The sequence below is a fragment of the Melanerpes formicivorus genome, unplaced genomic scaffold (assembly GCF_026170545.1).
Source record: "Melanerpes formicivorus ecotype bairdi unplaced genomic scaffold, bMelFor1.0.p_v2 SCAF_32, whole genome shotgun sequence".
NCBI lineage: Eukaryota > Metazoa > Chordata > Aves > Piciformes > Picidae > Melanerpes > Melanerpes formicivorus.
In genome coordinates, this window is record NW_027142384.1 from 8,378,994 (window position 1) to 8,394,440 (window position 15,447).

General features: G+C 41.3%; 1 protein-coding gene across 3 annotated transcripts in view; it reads left to right on the forward strand.

Moving 5' to 3' along the window:
* The window catches only part of TMEM65 (transmembrane protein 65), a 32,547-nt gene that overhangs the window by 1,897 nt on the left and 15,203 nt on the right, over window positions 1–15,447 (forward strand). Inside the window, exon 2 of one of the 3 annotated variants that reach the window (XM_068155585.1) lies at window positions 1,677–1,916. The exons of 1 other annotated variant lie outside the window; for it this stretch is intronic. In XM_068155585.1, the coding sequence (XP_068011686.1) occupies window positions 1,677–1,916 (240 nt within the window). Of the gene's footprint in view, window positions 1–1,676; window positions 1,917–5,795; window positions 5,877–15,447 lie in introns of all 3 variants that reach the window. One more of the 3 variants, XM_068155583.1, reaches the window with a different exon arrangement.

Genomic DNA, 15,447 nt, shown 5'->3' on the forward strand with positions numbered 1-15,447 from the left:
ACCCAGAGGATCGTGTGGTGGATGTTGAAATGAGACTTAAAAATGCATTTCAGTATAATGTCTCGGGGGTTTTACAGAGATGATTCAACAGATGGTCCTATTTGGTATCTTGTTGCTCAGTTGCTGTTAGCTATAAAATGAAAACTTGTTTCTATAAAATACTGTGAATTTCTGATGATTCAAGATTTATGAGACAGCGTAACCAAAAGCATTAGTTTGAATTACTTTACTTCATTAGACCTTATTAATGAGCTGCAGATTTATAACCGTAGTGGAAATGACAAGACACTTGCTCCTGAATCTCTGAGCATTGATCTCACTGGAGAAATTGTTTCAACAAAACCTCAGTTGTGCACTTTGCAGTCTCACAGATAAGGGCTGCACGAGGTATTTTACTGTGATCAGACCTTGGCTCTTGGAGTCAGATTCCTGATCTGACCAACTAGTAGCTTGATAAGACTATCAGATAAAACCTTTTCCTTTAGATGCCTCATTTCATGTTTGGTTTTGGTTTGGTTTTTTTTAATGAGACTGCAGCATGATTGCAGCTCTCAGCTCTTATCTCTGAGAAACTGTATTTTTTGTGTGCTGTAGAAAAAGAAAAATCATCACCAAGAAGGCCTTTTAATAAGTCTTTTTAATTAAACGTTAGAGGAAAAAATCTTCAAATGACAGTGTGTGCCCTGTGTACTTCCTCTGATATTCTAGAGAGCTAAAGTCATGTGCACAAGAGGAAACTTGGTGCAGAAGTTATCCAGTGCTAGTGAAATAGCTGCACCCATCGTAGCACTGGATTCTCTGTGGTGTGCTTGTGTGTGAGCTGCTTTTGGCTGAGGAAGGTAAGGCCAGGAGTTCTTGGGTGGGAGAGACTGCCCATTGCCACACTCTGTAGAGGGTTGGTATTGGCATAATTCAGATTTTACATGAAGAAAGGCACTGAATGTAGAGCTAGCCTCTTGAGGAGTGTTGGATGTGTGTCATTACCCTCAACACCAAGAAGTGCCAGAATACAAATTGGACAGAAGGGTTGCACTGGAAAGAATACCTGATTTCTGGGCTAGATGTTGATATTCTGCACTTCACATGCTTTTTGTGATTAGCAAGTATTTTGTGTGTTTCCTCTTCCTGTGTGGAAGTGCTGACTGCAAGAATGACCAAGCTGGGTTCACCAGTTCTAAGTGTGAGCAGCAGCAGATGGGGAGTGAGAGGTATTTGCACCCTGCTTTCCAAGTACTTTCTCCAATATAATAGTATCCCTTTTGATTTCTTCAACCAATGAGTTTAATCAAGATAAAGTGGTTTTGGAGGTCTTGAGTTTCTTCTCAATCTTCTCATTCCATGGCAGCATGCTGTAGCTTCCAGTAGCTGGCTCTTTAGATGAGGTTGCTAACTTTACTCTTGTCTTATTTCCCAATGAAAATGATCCAAATGCAGCTTTCTCATTTCCTTGTCTACCTGCTGAGTGAATTCTTGTGTCTTGTTTGAATCCAGAAAATCAATCTCAATCATGAAATGCCTATGCAGTTTTGCCACCGCACTTAAGCTTGTTTTGTGTCTGTGATCTTTTCATACTTCTATACAGAAAGGGTGGTTTTGGTCAGTACCCTTCTTAACACACCCCTTATTAAGTTAACTTTTGACCTTCTTCCTTCACTACCTCTTCTGTGCCCTAACAGACCCCATATCAGCTAGGGGAAGCTGTCAGCAATATGGGGAGACCTGGGCACATCAAGAACCAAATGGGGCCTGTTCCTCAGCCCATTCCCAGACCTACCACCAGAAGGATGCAGTTCCATCAACTAATTGCCCTAGCGAGAAATATGACAGGACACACTATCTGTGGCCTCCGCTAATGGCAGAGGCTTCAGGGAAACCCATCCTTTGCTGCTGCTGCTACGCTCAAGGAAGGTTCTCAGGTAGGTGAGTTGTAGCCATTGACCTGTAAGTTAGGTGAGTCTCTGAAGCATTTGTGAACCTTGACACATCTTTCTCTCACCTGTTTATGTCTGGACTTCGAGCTTCCAGATGCCAAGCACTAGCAGTCGGGTTAAATGTTTTAGTTTATTAAGAAACACTGAGATTCTTCTGTTTGTTTTAGTGCACCAGTCAGAAGGCAGAGCTCTATCTGTGAGCTTGTGATAAGGGCTGGGAGCTTAACTTCAAATTAATAGGTGGGTTTTGTCTAGGAGATGCTGGGGGAAGGAAGTGAAACAGTCTTGATGGAGTTATTCTTAGAAATGATTTTGAGAATTATCCTAATTTAGACTATTATTAGTATCTTAGTATTTTAAAATTCAGTCAAAACATCATTAAGTTGCTCATTTTGAAGACAGCTACAAGGCCACCTCACCTGGATTTAGTTTTCCTTCATTAAAGTATTTTTTTCTTTTTTAATTTATTTTCTCTTTTTTTTTAAATCTTTTTTTCCTCTTCTCTCTCCAGTCTTGTACAGGTGAATAAGGTCTCACACTTTCCCAGTGAGAGGTTTGAAACAGTTTTTTTAAACTTGTTTCTTGTAAGCCTGGCCGCCACACCAGAGTAGAGATGATGCATGTGATCCTGAATACAATTACTTCATATTTTTATTTCTTATAGTTACAAGATCACTTGAGGTAGCAAATAGACCACTTCATTTTAAATGTCACAGTTCTGCTTCCCTGTGTGTTGAAGTGGTGCCCTGTACCAAGGCTTAGTTTTCCGGGCAACAGGCAGATTCTCCTCCTCCTGTTTCTTTCTTGCATGGGGGAGATGAAAGTAAAAAAGTAAAAATCAATGTGGACAGTTACTTAATGCTTCTGACCTCCTATAGGAATTTTCCATTACAAAAGAGTGGCATTAGAAAGATGATATCACTTCTTTGAGGGGCATACATTCAGGTTTTCTCCTGTGTGTTTCCAGTGTATGATATGAAATGATTAATGACCACTTCTAAGCAGTGCAGCAAGCCCAATGGCAAGGAGGAAAAGTAGTAAAGGTTTTGACTTGCTTAGGTAAGAAATAATAAACTTAGTATGTGTACTGCATTGTTATTTCTAAGAGTACAGTTGTTCTTATCTGTGATGGGTTAAAAGATCTTGAGCCCAGATATAACCATTTCCCATTAATAATACTAACACCTTGACTGTGTAGGGCCTCTTAAGAAATCTCAGTTCTTCATGGTAAAAGAATTCATTATTGTCCTATTTTTTTTTGCAGAGATGGGGGGGGATGTTTTCCTATCTTTGTTTATATATACGTAAAATACTATATATTTGTTTACTGTAGTATATAATATACATATATTATAGAATATCATGTATGTTCATTGAATACAATTCCTTGAAAGTACCAAGTTGCAATTTATATTTTAAATTGAAAGCTTTTGTGATGTGGTCACTAAATAAAATGCCTTCTGAAGTGTAATTGCTTGGTTTTGTGCCTGTTGAGGCTGTGTATTAACTGGAAAAAATACAGCAGCAATGCAATTTGGACTGCTGGTTTTGCTGATCTGATTTTCAGACCTTGGAGAATGCAGTCTCTAGTTAGATTCTCTTTGAAGGCACTATCATATCATACTGATATGATACTGTCATATCATACATGGTTTAATAACCTGACAAAAACTGGTGCATTCTGATAGAAGAGTGTTCATAATTTCATGTTACTGCATCTTTTCTTTGTTTACCCACACACTGATTTATTTGTAAAGGGGACCACCTCCATTCAGTAGGGCTGACGGCTGGGGCAGGATCTCTTTGCAGGAATTTGTAAGCTCTTATCCATTGTTCAGTGTAATCGTTGGTGTTCATGACCTGCTGTCAAATTTATTAATTCTCCAGTTTAGTGGAATAGTTTAGGGAGTGTTTGAGACTAGGTGCCTCTACTTTCACAGTTTTAAAAAGAAAAGTTAATTCAGAAGATTGCAAATGTCATCAAATGTCACTGAGGCTGTAGACACTCCTGTGGAAAAGATTCCCTTTGTTGCCTGAGTCAGATGCTTGTTGAAAAGAACAAACCAGCTCTCCTGTCATAGTGGTTTGGAATCAGATTTTACTACATCTTTTTGTTAGAACTTCACGTGTTAATGCAGCAAAGCATAATTCAGTCCTTCAGGAAGTGCTTGTCTGATGTGAAGAGTGATTTCACAGTGCAAGTGTGAGGTTTGTTGTAAAGACCACCCAGCCTGCTGAGCTGGGAGAAGAGTGAATGGTCCAGTGTGCTTTAGGAGGTACAATGGGAACAGTTTTTTCTCTCGTCTGCAGGTGAAATCTGAGCTGTATGTGGAGAACAATCACCTACCTGTTCCATACTGTGACCTAGGTCAAGAAGTTGTATTTCAACACTAATGTTTGATTGCTATTCTAGGAAAAGGCCTTCTGGCAAACTGCTGGCAAGCATCTGATTCACAATTTTTAAGTGCCTGTGAAGTTGGTAAACTAGCAAACTCTTTCCAGCCTGCCTGCTTGCAGGTCCTCTGTGTTCTTAGACCATGGCAGAGTATACCAGGACCATTGGCAATCTCATTGAATCAGAAGTACTCAGTGGTGAAAGGAATATTGTGTATCACATGGAATAATGCTACTTCTGGTTTTGCTTCTGGAAACTATAAAATTTGCACCCTATTCCAAAAATCATGATGTCCTCTGATGAAAGAAGAGTGCTACATAGAATCTACTGATGATTTTCTTTAACCTCTATGGATGGAACTGTTCTGATTTCAAATGGTAGTCATCTGTGTAGTACTGGATGCCCATTATCAGAGAAGACAATGTGAATGGGAAGATCTAGATATGGAATGGGAATGCCTTAAATAAGAGATTTAATGCTTCTGAAGCTCTCTTGAAAGGTGTGCCCATTCCTCAAAAAACCTTTCAAAACCCAAAGTGAAGTTAAAAAAGGCAAAGCAAAACAAAAGACCAGCCAAATCCCAAAACTCCAAAGGAAAAAATGCATGAACAAAACCTCACTTCCAAAATGTACTCTTGGGCAGTAGAAAAATCTCTATTTCCATTGTCCATTCTAGCCCTGACTGCTGTATTGGCCAGTCATATATTTCATATATTTATTGAAATGCTCCTTTGTGTTTAAAGCTTTCTTTCAGCTGGATGTGTGTGTTTCATTTGGACTTCCTTTTTAAAGTAACAACAAACCTGCACATTTAGGTGGCTTGGAGAAATTTAGATTTAATTTTTCATTATGCTGTCAGTGCACAAATTGCTGACATGTGCAGAAGATGCCATATAGAAAAAATGTTGTAACACTTTAACTTTGAATAAATTTGGCAATTCTGGTTTTCTGCCTTAAACTCAATTTGCTTATTTTAATCATCCTGATACAAATAGTACTTTGAGATAGGGCTCTCTGTCTATTACTTCAGTATTAGAAGGGTCTGAGTTTTAATGTCATGAACAAGAAAATTGGTTCTTGGTCACTTGTGGCAAAGCTATCTTGGAACTGTTCTCTGAAAACGTCGGAAGTAATTAACTGCATACCTTTGAACCACATTCATCAAAGTACTGTTGTCTTAAATTCATGTTGGTTTCACTATTATGGTTTGGTTTTCTTCTATATTCTGAAATTGCCCATGTAACTTAAAGCAGTTCCCGGTTTTAGTTCTCCGTTTCAATGCAGAACCTTTGCCTTATGTTTTTGCAGAGGAGAGCCTGCAAACGTTCAAGTGAAATTGATGCAAGACCCAGAGCAATCCAGCTGTCTTAGCATCTGTAGAGGCTCTTTCCTTGCTGGCAGATAGTCCAGTATTGATCAGAAGAGTATAAATGACTTATTGCTGTCTTGCTTTTGACAACTTGTTGTAGCATCTAAATATCCTAAACCACTGGTACCGCTTGAGAGCCCAGCGAAGAAGTTAGTGTCGCCAGAGATGGACAGTGCTTTTGGTACAGTAAACAAACAAGTGTGTGTGCTGTGAGCGAGCAGGCTGCTGGTTTGACAGACTTCCCGCTTGCTTGTTTGGATGCAATTGGCATGTATGGCTACAAGAAACAAAAGTACCTGGGTTTTGTTTACTTATGTTTATATAAAGCCTTTGCTCTCAAGCATTTCAGTGATCCCGCAGTACTTTGGGGACCTAATCTTAATGCAACGCAAAAAAATGTTTCAAGTGGGGGGGCTCATAGTTCCTAGATTATACCTGACTCAGAGGTTTCAGGCTGTGGAATAGCTTCACTTACCTGAGGAAATGCAGTGTCATCTGCCTTATGCCTTTTCCTAGGAAAGTGCTGTGCACTCAATTACATGGTCCAAACATAATCCAGAAATGGTACTACTGTTAAAAAATGTCATTATTTAGTCAGCTACCTTTGTCCATCCCTGTAGTTAGTTTTAGAAGAGATGGCTTCAGTTGAAATTTGCTTTCCATTGTTTGCATGTTTTAAGCATGTGGTGTGCACAGAATAGTTGCCATGCATGAACATCTATTAAATCAGAAACTAAAAAACCTAAACATCAAGTCAGCATTCTTCAGCTCTGTGTCTTGTGTTAATAACTAAAATGCATTTTTATAGCTATTTTTTTTTTTAGCAGGAGCGAGATCCTAGCTCTTTTGTCTGGTATAAAGATGCTTTTGATTTAGGTCTTTTTAGCTGTTGGTTACAATGCAATTTAAACCTTTCAGAGTGGTAAGAAACACTTGGGTCTCCCTGTGATAGGCATGAAGGAAATTGATCATGTTTATTCTGAACACAGGTACTGTTTGCGTAACCAAAATTAAAAGCAAATGAAGTCTACCAGTGTCTCTAAAACTATTTAATGCTTACTCATTCAACTGAAAAGTCTTAGCTATAGTTGTGTTTATTATTTAATCAATCCAAATGTGGAACTAAAGAAGCATCTGGTGTCTCTAGGAGAAAATCTTCTCTGAAAAGGGAAAGGAAAAATGAAGTCAGTGTATCATGTAAACAGAGTACTTACAGAAGCTGTCTTGGATCTCTCTAGTGTTGCTTGTTTTGTTTGGGTTTTTTTTTGTTGGGTTGTTTTGTGCTATTGTTAGGTTGGGTTTTGTTTTGTTAGTTTTGGAGTTTATTTTTGTTTGTTTGTTTTTCTCACCAGAAGTGGCCCATGCTGAAGAAAGCTGGATTTGTGTGCAAGCTGTCTCATGCCCCCACCTCGTTCTCTCATTCTTTTTCTCTTTCATTCATTTCAGCACAATGTTATTTGAAAAACATGAAGGCACACAGTTTTGTTTCTATTTTGTTGCTGAGCATGAGAACTTCCTCTAACACTGTGCAAGCCCCATGGAATTTTTGGGATGTGACTAACCCATGCCCAAAACAAACCCCTTGCTTCCTCTGAAATGTGGGAAGCACTTTAAGGCAAAGCCCACAAAACATCATTTTAACTCAGTGCATATTTAAGCCAAAACTGTGGGATATAAATCATAGCTTGTTTTCACAGTGTTCATTTACTTAGAATGCTTAGATATTTGTATGTTATTAATAGCCACCCTAGCAGCCACAATATGTACCTGTTTGTGCTACTTGCTATACATTTTGCTGCATCATTTGCCAGTTTCCATTTGTATGTGATGGACTTAGGATGTTTTTATGTTGTTTTGGACTATGCTTTGAGGAGGGTGTTTTAATTTCATTTGGGCAAGTTCCAAGAGGTCAGGGTATTTTTACCTTGAACAGGTAAATAGAGCAAATAAGAACATATTTATGATTGAAATATGTTTGAGATGGGGCATATTCTGTATCAGCTCTCCTCTCACCTCAAAGCAGACATAAGGAGCAGGTAGCTAGTTTTATTCTCTCTACTGCTTGTGCCTGTAGTGAAGGATGCTTATGATCAGGATGTATTTCTGTATGTGTTAACCCTCCTTTGTCCCCCCCCTCCTTTCTGGAGGCAGCAGGGGGATCCTGGCGCCACTGAGTCCAGGTAAACAGCCTACCTGGGCGTGGTCTCACCCCTGCAGTACTAGAGGCAGGCTATATATTTGTTTCCCCGAGTATAGCATATACTCAGGCCATATTTGGTAGCTGGTAGTTCATTGGTTAATGTTTGCGTTGGCAACAGATGCTTATTGGGCCAGTATTCAATGGGGCAAATGGTAAATAGGGGTCGTTTGGCAAATGAGCCCCCCCACCTCGGTGTTGGAGCCTGTGTGTGCGTGCGTGCCAGCCAGTGCTTCGGGAGGCCTCGTGGTCCTTTTGCCACCGTCACCCAGCTGTGTGCGGTGCCGTGGACAGCACTCCGTGGGATCAACCGCTGCGTGATCCATCGTAGGAGAAAACCTGGTAGACCGTGTGAACCAGCGTTGCTGACCTGCCACTGCCCCCACTCTGAGCGAGGAGTTTTGTATCCTGGGAGAGAACAGCAGAGCCACGCGGTGCGGCCACGCGGCCAGCGCCATTTCCTGCCTCCTTATTACGGCACATCCGTGCCACGTTGTCTGGATTATAAATATTACTGAGGAAAGACTCCACGAAGTTCTCAGCTTGTGAGTAAGCCAAGCCCTTTGTAGAGCTTCGTTTAGGATAGCGTTTATATTGCTCCGGGTGGAGGGTTGCCGGTCACTGACCAACTCCTCCCCCGCCACTCTCTGACTCAGTTTAGATTCTAAGTTCTGTGAACCATTTTGGTTTAAATGCCCATACATAACATTCTGTAAAGATAGTTCCACTAACCGAATATTGATACCTGTGAAGGGCGATTGTAAATACCCCGTTACAGAGTTTGTATATATATAAATAAACTTATTATTTTCGTTGATGGATCTGCTGTGCATTTCTGAGGGCATATCCACGACAGTGCCCAGAGATAAAACTGTTCAACACGCTTGCTAAATTGTAGTCAGATAGGAGCCTAGGCATTTCCACAGTTAAAACTTGCCCTGCTGTTTGGCAGTGACCCTGAGGAAGGGCTCTTGCATGACCTCAGGGAAGGATAAAGCCTTAAAAATATTTTTTTATTTCAAAAAGAATGGAGAATTTTGAGAGAGGGAAAAAAAGCTGCTACAGTGAGACCAACCTGAACTGAGAAGAGACGGAGGCATGGGTCTCCCACTCACAGAGTGGACATAGTCTGGGATCTCTCAGCTGGATTCTGTCAGTTCTTTCAGAACTTTCTGGGAATGCAGGCAGGGTTAAGAGGAGACGCAGGACACGGTAGTGGTTGTTGTCTGTGCCATGGACAGAGGTCTGCTTTGGAGGGTGTTGATGTTTGTAAAGTATTGCTGCAAAGTTCTGGTATTTCCTTTGGGTCCAAATGCTTACTGTGAGCCAACAGGTAGTTGTTGCATTTTGCCCTGCTGCTTTTTTGTCTTAGACATCAGTAGTTTCTGGTTATTGTATTGTTAAAGTAACTTTTTGATCATGGCTTTCAATTATTTGCTCTTGATAGCTTCTGACTCTATGCAGTGATCCATCCCTTACTGCTGGCCAGTTTGCTATAACTCATCCTACACCGAGAGTGTGAATCATCAATATTCGTTGGGCTATTATTCCATCTTTCATATTAGTCTTGAATGGATAGAAATGGTGGGGGTTTTGCCTCGTTGGTTTTCATGAAAGACTGGAGATAAATGTGCATCAAGCAAACAGATTTAGTATCATAGTATCAGTCAGGGTTGGAAGGGACCACAAGGATCATCTAGTTCCAACCCCCCTGCCATGGGCAGGGACATCCCACACTAGATCAGGCTGGCCAGAGCCTCATCCAGCCTGGGCTTAAATACCTCCAGGGATGGGGCCTCAACCATCTCCCTGGACAACCCATTCCAGGGTTTCACCACTCTCATGGTGAAGAACCTCCTCCTCACATCCAGCCAGAATCTCCCCACCTCCAGCTTCATTCCATTCCCCCTAGTCCTATCACTACCTGAGATCCTGAGAAGTCCCTCCCCAGCCTTCTTGTAGGCCCCCTTCAGACACTGGAAGGCCACTATTGGGTCACCTGGGAGCCTTCTCTTCTCCAGACTGAACAGCCCCAACTCCTTCAGTCTGTCCTCATAGGAGAGCCAGCTTTAGCCAGCTGCTCTTTTAAGTACTATTTGCTTGTAGTTTCAGGTTACAAATAGTCTTTCAATCCGGCTCTTTATTTTTTTTATTAGGTATTCACAACCTGATGTTTACAAAGCATAAGTAAGATGTGATTTCAGAAGTGGAAAATTAATAGTTTTGTTCAAGATAAAGAAATGCAAGAATTGGCTGGTGAATTTGTCAGAAGAGAGAGAAGACTGAAATCCTCTCCTTTATCCTCCTCCCAACATGAGTTTTCCTATTACCTATTTATAGTCTCTCATGGACCAAAGTAAGTGCAGCGAAGTAAATAGGTAGCTGCAAAAGTGACAGTGGTGGTATAATGAACCTTGTCACCTTTTACTCTTGAAAACATCAGACTTCTTGTGTTTCTGTGTTCCCCTCCTGGAAGAGGAAGGCTGTAACAAAGGTGTGTTTGTGGTTCTGATGCAGCAAAGATGTCTGGTTCCAGTGGGAAATGTGGCTTGTTGATTACTTGTTGGATCTGGTTTATCAGAAAGAAAGAAAAAAACCTGTTTTTGTAGTATTTTCACAGGTGGTTTATTTCTCTTGATTGGATGTTAGTAGCCTATCATGTCAGCCTTTTTTTCTGTGCTTACTGCATTTCTTTTGCAGTTGGACACTAACTTGGCCAAGCTTTACTGTGATTGATGTCTGACCTTGTGTTAAAACCTCAGCAGAAAAAACCCAAACCAAAACAAACCACACAATCTCTTCCCCAAACCACCTGCCTCCTCTCAATTTTTCTTTTGGGGCCATGTAGGAAAAGCATTCAGAGGGGATAAGAGCATGCACGGCTGAGCTGTGGATGTGCAGCTGTGACTTGTCTGTGTGGGCGAGCGTTTACTGCTCGCTGCACCCGTGCCGTTGCAGAGCAATTGTCCTCTTCTTTCTTCCTGCCCTGAAAACCTCTGGGTGGGAGTGTCTTAGTCTTGTTTCCGTACTAGCACTGTTGCTCTTCTCTGGGCCTGACTGTGCACACGTGGCAAAATGTCCCAAATGCATGGTCAGGAGGGAGTTTAGATCAGGAGGAAAAGTATCAAATCACCCTTGCCAGCATGTTGCAGCTGCAACATGACTAAATCACTTCAGGGTGCAGTTTTGGTCTAAGGTTTTGCCTTCCCTGTTTTCTCATGAAGTGCCGTGAGGGTTTTTGTGCCTCAGGAGAGTTTGTTGTGGGATCCCTCTGTCACTAACAGCACATGCAGTGTCTCGCCCAGTGAGCAGAACTGTTTTGCTCTCACAGGTTATTTTTGTTGCTTTGTCAAGTACTTGCAGTTATATTTGGGAGCCTTTTTGACCTCAGAATTCATCTAATAGACTGGGAGCTGTCTCTCTTCCTCTGGCTCTCTATCTAGTATTATTCCTCCAAGGATCAGTGTCTGCCCCCCTATATTGCACAGCACTTTGCTTCAGCACTGTGAAAGGCATCCTCAGGCTGAATCTACCCCCTTCCATGCTATTGGAGAAGTTGCTGTGTAAACGTTGCCCAAATTTTGGAGCTGCAGATGAAAATGAGGGAGGGAAGGATGCTGGAGGCACACTGAAATCAGCTTCATTTCACTGCGTGAAAAAATGGCAGGATTGCAAATTCCATTAAGGTCTCCTGTAAATGATGGCATTACAGGTATGTCACTGATGCAAACAGTGCAGTAGTGCCACAGCATACTTGCTACTACTAAGGGGAAAAGTGTTAAATAGATTATATTCTGTATTTTCTCCCATGTAGAAAACAAAAGAGGCTTGTGTGCAGGAGACCTTGGATTTGGCTGTGGCTTTGTGTTTATAAATTGCTAATTCTCAAGCTGATTAGCAGAACTTGAGGTGGAGGGTGGAATTTCACATTCACAGGAGCCTTCTGTGGTCTTACAGTGAAATTGTGGCAACAAGCAACTAAAAACTAGCAGTGTCAAAGGGAAATTGTGCAGAGTTGAAAAACAGACTTTGAAGAGGAGCGTCATCTTTAATAAACTGCTGTTGGGTAGTTTCCCAGGGGGATTAAGTGAAATTGGGATTAAATAAACAGACCAGATGTGCAGTACTTCATTGATCAGCTTTAGGGGGAATGTATGCATAGCGGAGACTTGGGGTAGTGTGACATGAGCTGAAGCTTTTAGCTTAGCAGCTGGAAGCAGCAGAGATGCACTTGCAACTGAGCTAGTTAATCTTCCTCAAAGAGGGCTCATGGCAGCAGAAACACTGACCAGGAGTTTGAGTTTGGTTTTGTTTTGCAGAATAAAGGCAACTGGTTGAGAGTTAAAAGTGAACTTAATACTGTTCACTTACAGGAAGAGTAGAGCACAGTAGTGCTTGTTGTCCTCTTCTTATTTATATGACTAAGATTGTTCATGGAAGTGAAATTATTTAGAAAATCAACAGTGATTTGTTTCAGTATAACTTACTGTGCAGAGTCATTTAATAATGCAGCTGCATTACAAGAGAACTCTGCATATTCTTTTAATATAAGAGCCAAAAGAAAACATTTTGAGGTAAAGTTCCCCATGAAGTGCAGTTTACCTGTTTTTACATTATAGATGTAGCATTCGTTCAGCCATTTGTCAAGGATAACTGACATTCCAGTTTGCCTTTGAGTGTGCAGAGTCAGATGCTGAAGTTTGACTGCTTTCACAAATGCAGGCAGAGGCTTTCCTAAGTTACATTGGGAAGATGCCCAAGAAGATGAAGGAAGAAAGGCGTCCAAGTGACGGACCTACTCCACTACCCCTAGCAATAGATTAAGAGTTAAGATGAGACTTCATTGCTATTGCATTCTGTTTTCATTAGGTATTTATATAGAAAGGTACAAATTATCTGAGTAAAATTTATGGCTGGAACTGAAAGTATTAGAGGTTTCTTACGATGCTCTTCTTTTGCTAACAGGTATGAATAGTGTTTTTAAGGCCTTCAGGGGAGCTCGTATTTTTGTCTCTGTTGCCCTAACCCAGTGAAAAAAATTGTATGATTGCACTTAATGTGAGTCAGTAACAAAACAAAATAATTCAATTTATCTGTCCTGTCTGCTTCTCATTTTGGGTAGCAATCTTAATTCTGGGACAGGTGAAAAGCCATAAACTCTACATACATTTAAAACTTCAGAGAGAAGCTTGTTTCTGCAGTCTTTCTTACATCATAAGTCATGCTCAGGCAGGAAATTCAACTTTTGAGTTAAGGTTAATATCCTGATTTCATAGTGGCTTGATTTCAACTTTTTGTAAAGATCATAGTAGAGTTTTCTTTAAAAATCATCCCACCAAACACATCAAATTCACCAGTTACCCTTCTTGTGTTACTGCACTACTGCAGCTGCCAGCATGTGGTGTTGTCTGCTGGAAGTGTCGTGTATGACTGGAATGCAGCTGCTGCTGCTGGTATCAGGAACTTTAGGAAGCACTGCCATTGCCAGCCTTGGATTTGCTCTTACAGGAAGCATCTCTTGATATCAACCAAGTCACTTTTTCTCATTTCAAGAGTGTTGGCTGCTGCAAAAGGCAAAATCTCGTATTTTGTGCCTGGGAATTATAGTATGAACATCAAGTGTGTTGAAAAAAGCCAGGAAGTTAAAGATGGACCAGGTCTGCTACATTTGCTATGAGACAGGACTAGAGGAAATGGTTTCAGGCTGTGCCAGGGAAGGTTTAGGCTTGATATTAGGAAATATTTCTTCACTGAAAGGGTTATCAAACATTGGAATTGTCTGCCCAGGGCAGTGGTGAAGTCACTGTTGCTGGGGGTGTTAAGCAGGATGTGGACCTGGTGCTTGGGGACTTGGTTTAGTGTTGACCCTTCAGTGGTGGGTCGTGGGTTGGACTGCATGGTCCTTGTGGTCTCTTCCAAATGGGTGTATTCTGTAATACTGAGGTGTAAGCCTCCCATGTGTTTGTGGTAGGGCAGTGGAGGAGGGAGCATCCTGGCACAGGCGGCAGTCAAGTCAGCTTCAGACTGCTGGCTGTGAGCACAGGATCATGTGCATGGGCTTGAAAGCCAACAGTGCTCGCTGTGCTTTGTCAGCTACCTTTTTGTCTCCCTCCATTCTTTCCTGGGCAAAGGAGTGTCGTTTTGGGCAGGTTGGGGAAGGGCATAAGGGAGGGGAAGGGTGGGAATACACAAACTCACCTCTCACTGCCTTCCCAGATTTCTGTTTGAAGAACAGGGCCTGGGGGGAACTTCATTAAATGAAGGCTATTATAATTGTATATATACCTCCCTAGATATTTCATGAGCACTCGTTTGTGGACATCAACTATGCCTAATACTGCTCTATTTAAAGGTGATGAAAGCCCTCTACTAAATCAGATCTCCTTGGTTGTTCAGAGGGCTCTGATAATTCTTGTTAACAAATCTTCTGTGGTGTCCCACAGAATTGCTTTGCTTATCCTGTTACATGAACCTGCTATGGAGGACAGCCAAAAACCTAACCTCACACTCTGATAATACATAGATATTGTGGTCTTACTTATTTCCAGTTCAGCACTGTTGCTGAGCTTCTGCAAACTGGTGAAACAATTGATAGACACTTAATTCAAACTAGAGAGGCCCAAGGAAAACCTGTGTTGACAGAGAAGTGCTGACACCTCGTTTTACCAAAATTCAGTTAGATGAGTATGTTTGGATGAGATTAATTCCCCTCAAATGTTAGTCAGAAGTACTTCTGTTTTTCTCCATAGCTAGTGGAGAGAGTGTTAATAATCCTATGGAAAGATTAATTCATTCAAAGATAGAAGAATTTGCTATGCCTTTGGGAAGTGTCCCTCCCCTAGTTCCCCGGAACTCGCTGCAGTCCCTGAGCATTGGAATGGAGAGGATGAGGAAGGAAAGAAGGGCAGACCTCCATTTGGGATGATTGCTTTACTTAGGGGTATTTTGGGGCAGAGAATTTTAACTCTTACTGGCTTTCTCCAGTCAGGTAATTGCTCCAGCCGGTTTCTTCCTTGCCAGCACTCGAGTATTTGTTTGGGTTTTTTGTGAGTAATACATAACCATCCATTCTGGAATGCACGGATCAGGATGCCATCCTATTGTTCTGGTTCACTCTCCTATCAGTATTACTGTGTTTCTGGATGTTTTCACACAAACACTTAAGCTGTTTTTCTGACATTTTCCACCTCTCTCCGAAGGAGACAGCTCAAACTCTGTATTTCTATTCATACCCTACATCTCTATTACAAACTGCAAATCCTTTCTGCATAATTTTAGCTGATTAACCCCTTTGGATCTTGAGGCAGGCATCTAATTTCTAATACTTTTTCAGCTGCAGTTTCAGATCTTGTTAAGCAAGCTACTGCAAATCCCCTTTTGGTGAGATCCTGCTTGGGTGGAAATAAAAAGTCTGACGTTTATAAGGGATTGATAGAGAATTGGATTAGATCAAGCAAACAACTCTCTTAATGATGAAGACAGTGATTTGAGTCTCTGGATACCTGTTTGCATTTTATGCTTTTTCTTACATTCCCAGTCAAATTTCCACCCTAGG